The 11,312-nt window shown below is 45.6% G+C and overlaps 2 protein-coding genes across 2 annotated transcripts in view; both read left to right on the top strand.

Annotated features, from left to right (window-relative positions):
- The window catches only part of LOC111727843 (zinc finger protein 823-like), a 31,916-nt gene extending 31,141 nt beyond the window's left edge, over positions 1 to 775 (top strand). Inside the window, exon 4 of the mRNA XM_023517997.1 lies at positions 489 to 775. Coding sequence (XP_023373765.1) covers positions 489 to 775 — 287 coding nt within the window. The remainder of the gene's footprint in view (positions 1 to 488) is intronic.
- Positions 776 to 2,971: 2,196 nt separating this feature from the next.
- LOC100957464 (zinc finger protein 823-like) lies at positions 2,972 to 4,115 on the top strand. Its single transcript, XM_023517996.1, has one exon. The coding sequence runs from the start codon at positions 3,069 to 3,071 to the stop codon at positions 4,113 to 4,115; it is 1,047 nt and encodes a 348-aa protein (XP_023373764.1). The 5' UTR covers positions 2,972 to 3,068.
- The last annotated feature ends 7,197 nt before the right edge of the window (positions 4,116 to 11,312 follow it).

The following is an 11,312-nucleotide window of genomic DNA, read 5'->3' as shown; positions in this document are numbered from 1 at the left end:
AAAAAAAAAAAAAAAAAAAAGAGAGAGATGAGGTGGAAGAAAGGTGTGGCCACGCTGTCAGTAGCCTCATCCCCAATTCCTGCCCCTGGAGGACATCAGGCCCTCCCTCCAGTCCAGTGTGGCCTGTGCGATCTGGGCCCCCACCTGCTAAGTCAGGGAATCTCTCCTCCTGAAGGTGAGTTTGGAATTCCCTTGCACACACTGGTGACCCCCTCTCCAGGAGAAAGAAGTAGGGAAGAACCCGTCGAGTACAGGCTGGAAAATCTGTTTATATGCAAATGTGCCCCCTAGGAAGGGTCAGGTCACAGAGCAGGGAAGGAAGCTCACCCTTCCAAAGAGATGTGACTGGAACCGGCTCTTTTGGCCCCAGCTCAACCGCGCTTCTTTTGTCACTCATTCCTCAGTGGGTGGGATCTGGAGGACTATCCAATCAGGGACACCGGGGCGCGGTCGTGAGATCTGTCAATCAGACGCTCTCGGAGGACTAGGTGACTTTCTGCTCTGGATCCTGGGTAGTATCCCTGTGCTTGGGCTCCGGCTCCGGCTCCGGCTCCGGCTGCGACTCGGTACTGAGACCCCTGGGGGTAGGTCTGTGACAGCCTCTGTCGTTCTGGGAGCCGTAGAGAGGACGCCGCGACACCACGAAAACCGGGAAATGGTGAGTGTGCAGACGTCCGCGGGCGGGAAGCGGGGGCTGGTTGGAACCGGCCGCAACCGGCTGTGGCGGGACCGGGGCCTTCCAGCGGTCAGCTCGGAAGTCTGCGGACCGGAGTAGCCGTGGGCGTAGCTCGGCCCTTAGTCCCTCTGGCCCGCAGTGTGAGGCTGGGCCCGTAGCCGGGCCCCCGGCCGGCCTGTGTGGTCCGTGCGTGGCGACCTCGGCCCCCGAGCCCCATGTGCCCCCAGATTGTGCGGCTGAAACCCTAACGGGTTCCCTGCCAGATCGGCGTAACTCAATACGCCAAGACACGGAGGGTCGCTGCAGAGACAGAGTTTAATCCTATGTCAGCCGAAGGAGGACAGGGGAGACAAACTTAATCCTCCTCCTTTAGAGGTGAGGACAGGGGTTTTCAGGAGTCTGGACTGTGTGGGCTGTGGTGTGGGGATCGCTGAGTGGATGAGAAATGAGTAGTGAAGCCTGGGGACGCCGAGAGTTTGAGTGTGAGTGCGTGCGTTGAGGGGGAGTCTAGACTGGTTAGCGCCAGCCATTCCTCCTGACTTGATCTGAAAACAGCTAAGAAAATTCTTTTTTTTTTTTTTTTTAAATTTCACATTAATATGAGAGTCTATGCGATCAGGTTATGCAGTCTACTTTTGTAAGATTCAAGTACTCTTGAACACAGATTTCTCATAACTTTACAAGCAGTAGACTGAAAACATCAAAAACTGATAAAGGCAGGGTGCAGTAGCTCACACCTATAATCCTAGCCTGGGAGGCCGGGGCAGGTGGATTGCTTGAGCTCAGGAGTTCAAGACCAGCCTGAGCACTCACGAGACTCCCGTTTCTACTAGAAACAGAAAAACTAGCTAGGCATTGTGGGGGATGTCTGTAGTCCCAGCTACTGGGGAGGCTGAGGCAAAGAGAATCACCTGAGTCCAGGAGTTTGAGGTTGGTGTGAGCTATGATGATGCCATGGCACTCTACCCAGGGAGGGTTCTATTCAATTGTTACATGCTCAGTTTTACCATCAGAATTGCTGTGTGGGAGAAAGTTAGTGTAGACAGACAGTAAGAGTAAATGCTGGGAAACCACAGCATTATGTGATGTTTATGTGGTGAGTATAGATTCCTATTACTGAGTTTCAACTTTGGTCCTCTGCACATGTGGGATGTTTCAGGACACAGTGACCTTTGAGGATGTGGCTGTGAACTTCACTCTGGAGGAGTGGGCTTTGCTGGGTCAGTCACAGAAGAATCTCTACAGATGCGTGATGCATGAAACCATCAGGCACCTGGACTGTATAGGTAAGAATAACATCATTTCTTCACTTAATCAATTAGAGAACATTTGTTTCTTGGTCATTAAGGTTAATGATTAGGAATATGAACAATGCAAGGGTTAGGGGTTACAAACCCCAAGCAGTCATAAATCCTCATATAACTTTTTTCTCCTGCAAAACTTAAGTAGTGGTAGACTACTGTTAACTAGCAGCCCTTTGTACTTCATCTATATTATGTACTGTGGTCTCACAATAAAGTAAGGTAAAGGGAAAATTATAAGGAAGAGAAACTTAATTATTTGTTAAGTGAAATTGGGTTATCATAGATGTTTTCATCCTCCTTATCCTCACATTAAGTAGGCTGAGGAAGAATGGGGTTAGTCTTGGCATCTTAGGGGTGACAGAGGCTGAAAAATAATTACATATAAGTAGACCTGAAAAAAAGAAAAAAAATTAGAGGACCTCTCCAATTCAAACCTGTGTTCAAGAGTCAACTATATTTTGGTGAATAAATCACACATAAGCATTGTACAGTTTTCTCATAATTGTGTAATAATTTATGATTCTTCTGCATTGACATTTTAGGAATAAAATGGGAAGGCCAGAATATTGAAGATTGGTACAAAAATCCCATGAGAAATCTAAGGTAATTTATGCATACAGGAAAAAGTTATGTCCCTGGAGGGAATCTTAGGACGACAGGAAATTGTAACTATAAGCAAAGAAGAGGAATAAGTCCAGCTTCAAGTTTAATTTAGCTTTAGAAATCTTTCTCCAGAAACATACTTAAATGTGGCTTACTTATCAATGTTTGGCAGTTTTCTTGGAAATAGTAATGAGAAAACCCATGTTTTCTGTTTTGATAAGAGGTGCGGTGGAGGTATCCTACATAGCTTTTAATCTGAATCCATTTGTGTTCAGACAGGGTATAAACCCTGCATGGTAATGTTGAAAATGTTGATCCAATACCTATTAATAAGTATGAGGTCATTAATAAAGTTTAGTAATGTGCTTCTTATTTTTTATAGAAGTCATGTCGTAGAGAGATTTTGTGAAAGCAAAGAAAGTGGTCAAGGTGGAGAAACCTTCAGCCAGAGTTCAGATGGTATTGTGAACCAGAAAATTCCTGGAATGAAACTATATGAAAGCAATGTGTGTGGGGAAGTCTCCGTTAGTCATTCCTCCTTTCATAAGTATATCAGAGCTGATGGCAGACTTAAATTATGTACCTATCAGGAATATGGAGAGAAACCCCATACCCATAAACAGTATGGGAAAGCCTTCAGTTATCACCACTCTTTTCAAACACATGAAAAGGCTCACACTGGAGAGAAACCCTATCACTGCAAGGAATGTAGCAAATCCTTCATTTCTCTTGGAAACCTTCGAAAACACACGGTAGCACACAATGGAGATATATCTTATAAATGTAAGGTGTATGGAAAAGCTTTCAATTCACCCAATGTATTGCATATACAAGGAAAAACTCATGCTGGAGAGAAACCCTATGAATGTAGCCAGTGCTCTAAAGCCTTCCCTGATTACAGTTCCTATCTAAGACATGAAAGAACTCACACTGGAGAGAGACCTTATAAATGTAAACAATGTGGGAAATCCTTTGCTTGTTCCTCTTATATTCGAATACATGAACGGATTCACACTGGAGAAAAACTATATGAATGTGAGCAATGTGGGAAAGCATTTCATCGTCTCAGAAACTTTCAAAGACACATGATAACTCATACTGGTGCTGGACCTCATAAATGTAAGATATGTGCAAAAGTCTTTGATTCTCCCAGTTCATTTAGAAGACATGAAAGAACTCACACTGGAGAGAAACCCTATGAATGTAAGCAATGTGGGAAAGCATTATCAGATCGCACAAGCTTTCAAAGACACATGATAACACACACTGGAGATGGACCTCATAAATGTAAGATATGTGGGAAGGTCTTTGGTTCTCCCAGTTCATTTCAAAGACATGAAAGAACTCACACTGGAGAGAAACCCTATAAATGTAAATGTGGGAAAGCCTATCGTTATATCTATTCCTTTCAAAATCATGAAAGAACTCACATTGAAGAGCTGTATAAATGTAAAGAATGTGGAAAATCATTCTGTTGGTCCACTTCCCTTCTAAGACATGAAAGGAGTCACACTGGAGAGAAACTCTCATAATCATATAGTAAAGCCTTTAGTCATTCCAGTTGCCTTTAAGTACAAGAAAGAATACACATCGAAGAGAAACCATATCAATGGAAGGAATGTGGGAAAGCATTCATTTCTCTCAGTTCCTTTCATTATCATAGGAGTCACTGGGGAGATATCTTATAAATGTTTGAAATATGGGAAGACATTTGTTAATATTATTTCAGTGAAAGAACTCCCATTGAGGGAAACCCTATGAATATGAACATGTTATGTTCTGTGGTAAGCAGGTTTACACAGTCCTTCCTCCAAAGTCTTAGAATGCTCAGGGGCTGAAGAAAGAGGCCACCAGATCCAGTGTCTCAGAAAGAAACAATAGGACTTACAAGCCATGTCTTGGTGCTGAGGTGAGTTGGTGGATCCCCATGTCATTACTCCCCAGACCCAGGGCTTATATTGCCACAGGGAAGGAATGTGTAGAACCATTGAAATCTATCTCTCTGGGAAAGGCAGGAATTCACAAAGCGGGAATCTGCCTATGGGCAGGATTTATGGTTAAGATTCTCCTGATCTAAGAGTAGGCTTTGTGCTTAAGTAGATAGAGTGAAATCTTACATGCATTCCCAGAATAGGGGTTAATCATAAATCAACATAGATTAACATCAAAATAGAGTTGTGTGTGTGTGTGTGTTTTTTTGTCACAGCTCACAGCAACCTCAAACTTTTTTTTTTTAATTGTTGGGAATTCTTTGAGGGTACAAAGAACCAGGTTATAATTGCATTTGTTAGGTAAAGTCCCTCTTCAACATAGAGTTTCTTTAGCCTTCACCCTTTTACTGCCCTGCCCCTCTGTAATCCAGCTCCTGTGATCTCATTCATTCTCTTCCAAGATGGTCTCTGAGGCTTGAGGGAGATGATACTTGACATTGTATAAGTTTAGCAGGAGTGCATTGGCATTGAGAGACAAAGTGAATTTTGGAATCCCAGTGGGATTCCAAATGTGGGAGATTTGTAGGCTTTGTTGAATCATCTCTCATCTTAAAAATACCATGAATGGCTCAGCGTCTTTGGTTTAAGTGGCTAAGGTGCTAGCCACATACACCTGAAGTGGCGGGTTCAAATCCAGCCCAGGCCTGCCAAACAACAATGACAGCTGCAACCCCAAAATAGCTGGGCATTGTGGAGGGTGCCTGTAGTCCCAGCTACTTGGGAGGCAGAGGCAGGAGAATCACTTGAGCTCAGGAGTTGGAGGTTCCTGTGAGCTGTGATGCCACAGCACTCTATTTAGGGTGACAGTTTGAGGCTCTGTCTCAAAAAAAAAAAAATACCATGATTTTGATTTTCTCAGAAGTAAAACAATAAGAGATTATAATCAAAAGAGAATTTGGGCTCGGCGCCTATAGCTCAACCGGCTAAGGCACCAGCCACGTACACCTAAGGTGGCGGGTTCAAATCCCCAGCCCAGACCCGCCAAACAACAATGACGGCTGCAACCAAAAAATAGCTAGGCGTTGTGGCGGGCGCCTGTGGTCCCAGCTACTTGGGAGGCAGAGGCAGGAGACTTGCTTGAGCCAGGAGTTGGAGGTTGCTGTGAGCTGTAATGTCACGGCACTCTACCCAGGGGAACAGCTTGAGGCTCTGTCTCAAAAAAAAAAAAAAAAAAAAGACAATTTGTGGCTCTGTGCCTGTGGTTCAAGTGGCTAAGGCGCTAGCCACATACACCTGAGCTGGCAGGTTCCAATCCATCCTGGACCCAGCAAACAACAATGATGGCTGCAACCAAAAAATGCTTGGGCATTGTGGCTGGCATCTCAGCTACTTGGGAGGCAGAGGCAGGAGAATTGCTTGAGCCCAGGAGTTGGAGGTTGCTGTGAGCTGTGATGCCACGGCGTTACACCCAGGGTGACAGCTTGAGGCTTTGTCTTAAAAAAAAAAGACAATTTGTATGCCAGAACAACAAATACAAAAAATCAACCTATTTCATTAGGGAACTCACTAAAAACATTATTAAGAAAATAGTTTCCAGCCAGGTGTGGTGGCTCGCTCCTGTAATTAGCACTCTGGGAGGTTGAGGCAGAATGATCATTTGAGCTCAGGGGTTGGAGAGGAGACCAGCCTAAGTAAAAGCAAGACCAGACATGTCACTACTAAAATTTGAAAAATTAGCTGGGTGTTGTGGTGGGCACGTATAGTCCCAGCTACTCAGAAGACTGAGGCGAGAGGATCACTTGAGCTGTGATGCCATGGCACTGTACCCAGCGCAAGAGAGCACGACTCTATCCCAACAATAACAGACAAAAAACAGGAGCCATTCTGAGGACCTAGATACTGGGGAGCTGCAAGCATACCTGCCAGCCATTAAGCAGGTTCAAGGAGGGATAGAAGGGCCCAGGAGCTCCCACATACCCCTGGGAAGATCCCTGTAGGCTGCTGTTGAAGCTGTGATATAAGCAGACTGCATTTCCCTCAGTTTCTGCCTTCTGAAAGAAAAAAATATGACAGGATTAGAAAAGACGCCAGAATTTTTTTTTTTTTTTTTTTTTTTTGGTAGAGACAGAGTCTCACTTTATCGCCCTTGGTAGAGTGCTATGGTGTCACAGCTCACGGCAACCTCAAACTCCTGGGCTTAGGTGATTCTCTTGCCTCAGCCTCCCGAGTAGCTGGGATTACAGGCGCCTGCCACAACACCCAGCTGTTTTTTTGCTGCAGTTTGGCCGGGGCCAGGTTTGAACCTGCCACCCTTGGTACATGGGGCCTGCGCCCTACCCGCTGAGCCACGGGTGCCGCCTAACACACCAGATTTTTAAGTGTGCTGGAAATGACTTCAGGTGAAGGCTGAGGGGCTTATAACTTGTAGGGCAGTTAATTGGTGGCCCCCCACCTCTTTATCAGCACCTCTGTGATCGGAGGCAGCATTTAATTAAAGAAACACAGTACAGAGTCCCAGTCACTGACGTACAGGGACCCTTTTGTCCACATGGCCCTGCATAAGTTCTGTGTCAGCTGTTTGTAGGTGTGTTACACTTCATTCCTAAAATTTCACGTTGACTCACCAGCCATATTGAATATGGGTTTAACTAGCTCATACTAGAGCAGAGCTCAGTCACCCTTGCCACAGTTTTAGGACCTCCTCCCATTTTCTTAATAGCCATATATAGCTGCCTCCTGGTAACCACCTTTATATGGAATACAAAGACACAAGGTACTTGGTTCACCACAGTTTCCACCAAACCCCTCCTCAACTGTCAAGATAGGCTGTAGTGATCCCAATGTAACCTCTTGGAATCCATATCTTTGCTCTAAACACATTGTTTGGAACTCTTTGCAGAAATCCCACCTAGGTATCTTGCTGCATCCAAATAAAGACTTCAGCATCTGGGTCCTTCACTCTATTCCTTGCAGTCCCTCCACTGGTTGAGTATATGTGTCCATTACGCCTGCCTCTTTCAGGACAATCCTGCCACCAAAAGTGAGATGGGTATAAGAAACATAGGAATGACTCAGAAAAGTTCAGCTGGACAATTTAGACAAGTTTGTTAGAGGTCACTTACACAGGGCACTCACTACACAGGTGTTTTCTGCCTGTTCACTTCTTCCACAGAAGTTCACCAGACAGCTACTCAGTTCTCCAGACCTTCACTCCTGGGTGGCCCAGGAGTTCTTTAGAGAATAAAACCACACCACCTACCCATGGTGTCACCTTAAATCTCTTCCCAGTGAGTAACACAGAACACTTCACATAGTCTCATCACATATTCACATTGAAACAAATCAAGCACGTGCCAGTCTGCAAGTCTTCTGACCACTTGTAGTACAGCTGGGCCCTTGGCCTGGTCCCTCCCATCTAGAGGCTGGGCTGGTAGCTGGGTCCCCGAACATCCTGTCTGGTTCTTGCACGGAGACCTGGGCCCTGGCCTCATAACAGCTCCGTGGCCACAGCCCTGCATGTCCCGGACTGTGGAGCGACAGTGGGAGGGTTATTGAGGGAGGGTCCCTGGGTTGGTGTGTGGAATAGTGCTTGGTTGGGACTGTGGTCTCTGGAGTCCCCAGTCACTCCAAAAGGTGACCAGTTCCCCTCCATATTTTCTGAAGGTTTGAGAAGCAGGGGCCCAAATCCACCACCCTGTAGGTTCATCCTAACTCCAGGGGCTAGCACTGTAATCCCCATGGGTTCCAGATTCCCTGTGAATTTCACAAAGCTAAATGCCCCCCCCCCCTTTTTGAGACAGAGTCTCATTTTTGTCACCTTCGGTAGAGGCTGTGGAATCACAGCTCACAGCAACCTCCAGCTCTTGGGTTTAGGCGATTGTCTTGCCTCAGCCTCCCGAGTAGCTGGGACTACAGGTGCCCACCATAACTCCCGGCTATTTTTTGTTCGAGTCTGGCCAGGGCTGGGTTTGAACTTGCCACCCTTGGTATATGGGGCTGGCGCCCTACTCACTGAGCCACAGTCGCCACCCAATAAATGCCTCTTCTCAATTACCACCAGCAACTCTTTGCACCCCAGGCTGTTTCATACAGATGTGCCATTGTCATTACATTGTGTTCAGATAACAAAGTATGGCTCTTTTTCAAATTTATTTTGTCTTTTGAACTTTTCCCATTTGAAGAAGGCAGAGAATAACCACCCTGTCATCCATATTTTCTGTGTGTGGGGTGTTGGGTTCTTTTGGTCTCTGGGTTAGAAGAGTGAAACCACAGGCCACACAAATCAGCTACAGGATAGGGTTTATTGATGGAAGAAAGATTGATAGAAAGACTGATAAGCAAAAGAGGGGATACAGAACCTTCCCAGCAGAGGAGGGATCCAAGTGGGAAGCCCTCCCTTCAGTCTAGTGGGTTTAAATGATGCTTTTCCTATCCTGTGGCAGGGGTTTTTGGGGAATTATGTCACAATTGGCCAGAGGTCTGCTGACAGAAAATAATCTCAGTGCTTGTCCCAGGCAAGTATGTGCTCCCTACTCTAGGAGGAATGGCACAGATCCCTTCAGGCTACTTTTTTTGAGACCTTGCTTGACTAAGCCCTGGAAAGGGTGACCTGATTATGCTTAGAGATGGGGGTCTGTGAAGAGACTGATTTATGAGCTCACCTAGGCCTAGAAAATGGGAGGCGAGGGGGAATGTCCCGGTTCAGCCCTGAGTGGGAGGAACCCTGTATTAGTCTGACTCTCCACTGTAAAAAAATCTCTATGCCTCACCTCCATTTACTGTTCCTAGGCACAGACACTATCAGAATGTCCTGGGTTGAGGGTCCCCTTTGGAAACTTTTCATAGTGACATGATCTTAGCCCACTATCTGTCTTTCAAAACTGCCTGGGACTGACGTAGGTGCCCATAGCTGCCAGGTCTCTTGGAGGGTTCTGGGTCTCTGTGCAGCTGGATGCTCTAGGGTGGGAGGAGTCCCCTGGCTCACCTTTCATCTAAAAAGCTCATCCTGAGTACGTTTTCTTCCCTGAACCCCAGTTTCCAATCTTTGGAGACACATAGCTGGTCAGGTATTTCATACATTGAATTTCTGGAAACCTAGTTGATGTTGGAGAATTGGCCAAAAGTGATTCCTGCCTTCTGGATTCTCAGATTAGTGAAGGGAGAAAACCATCCCCTGGAAGAGGGGAACCCAGTTCCGTGAGGTGAGGCTGAAAAGCACCCAATGCCGTCTTAGGAGGGTGGTCGCTGAGCACTGGAGTGAGCAGCACGGGGGATGGCCAGGTGACAGGATGATTTCACCTGATACTTGTCTTTGTTTCAGTCAGCACTTCCCCTCCCTGCATTTGTCGCCTTGAAACAATTGGTTCATTCATTTCAGGTTCAATTATTGCCAACTGTAAAATGCATTCTATCGTAGAAGATAGGGAAGATAAAGTATTTCCAAGAAGCTATAAAGTATTAGGTTTCAAAACGCAAATAATACATCTAGTCTTATATTCCATTAAGAAAAAATCTTATGGCTCGGCGCCTGTGGCTCAAGCGGCTAAGGCGCCAGCCACATACACCTAAGGTGGCAGGTTGGAATCCCCAGCCTGGGCCCGCCAAACAACAATGATGGCTGCAACCAAAAAATGGCCAGGCGTTGTGGCGGGCGCCTGTGGTCCCAGCTACTTGGGAGGCTGAGACAGGAGACTCGCTTGAGCCCAGGAGTTGGAGGTTGCTGTGAGCGTGATGCCATGGCACTCTACCCAGGGGGATAGCTTGAGGCTCTGTCTCAAAAAAAAAAAAAAAAGAAAAAGAAAAAGAAAAAATCTTATTTATTCTTCCTTTGTGTGTGTGTGTGGTTTTTTTTAATTGGGTAATTTCAAATGGAATTTCAGGGATCTATTCTACCAGGGAATAGAAACTGGGAAAAAGTGTTTCCATTATGGCTACAGCAAAATGAATACATTTGCACAAGAAAGTGTAGTAGGTGTGCTGATGAATCACAGACTTAACCAAAACTTCGGTTCCCCTCCTTTTAAGAGTGGAGAGTTTGTGACATTGGATAACTCTGTTTTATTCCTGTTATGTGGACTTGACAGATTCATGGCAAATCCTGTGCATCAGGACTTGGCAACAGGTAGAAGATCTCAAATATTAATTGTTTACTAAATGATTATTATTATGAAAGTAGTAATTAAATGGCAAAGATTCTCTGAAAGGGATGGGTACTTGTGTTTCTCCCATTGAACTATAAAATGTAAGTGCCTTACAATTTCCTTCCCTTCTTCAAAAGTAAACAGTGAATTTCAGTGATTTTGCTGGATTCATCAACAATTGGAATAAAGACACAGAGACTGCTGCTAGGTTGTGAGCACGTGCTGGGAGGGTGGTGTGATCCAAGCTTTATCCATCCCCCTTACCTTCGCTGTGTACCTCTCTTGTATCTATCTGTTCTTGAGATCCTTTTTATAACAGGATAACCTTAAGCAACATGTTTTACTGAGTTCTATGAGTAGTTCTAGCAAATTATTGAAACTGAGGACTGGGCTGTTGGTTATACTCAGCTGGCTAAAAGGTTGGCCTGTGGCCTGGCAAGTGGCACTAGCATTGGGGACTGTGCTGTGGGGATAAGATCTCAACTGTGGGGGGGGGGGTCTCTGGTAATTTAGGGTGAATTAAAATTGAATTTATGGATACCTAGTTGATGTTGGAGAATTGGGTGGTGTTCAGCAGTCCTCACACATTTGTTGTCAATAGTGTGATGTTGGCTCGGCGCCTATAGCTCAACCAGCTAAGGCGCCAGCCACGTACACC

The sequence above is a fragment of the Otolemur garnettii genome, unplaced genomic scaffold, assembly GCF_000181295.1.
Source record: "Otolemur garnettii isolate 467f Iridium unplaced genomic scaffold, OtoGar3 scaffold00127, whole genome shotgun sequence".
In the NCBI taxonomy this organism is placed as follows: Eukaryota; Metazoa; Chordata; class Mammalia; order Primates; family Galagidae; genus Otolemur; species Otolemur garnettii.
The sequence above is the reverse complement of the archived record's forward strand: the minus strand, read 5'-3'. Positions and strand labels throughout refer to the sequence as shown.

Excerpts from the sequence above, each read along its gene's own strand:
- LOC100957464 (XM_023517996.1), top strand. The coding sequence starts at position 3,069 with ATGAAACTATATGAAAGCAATGTGTGTGGGGAAGTCTCCGTTAGTCAT.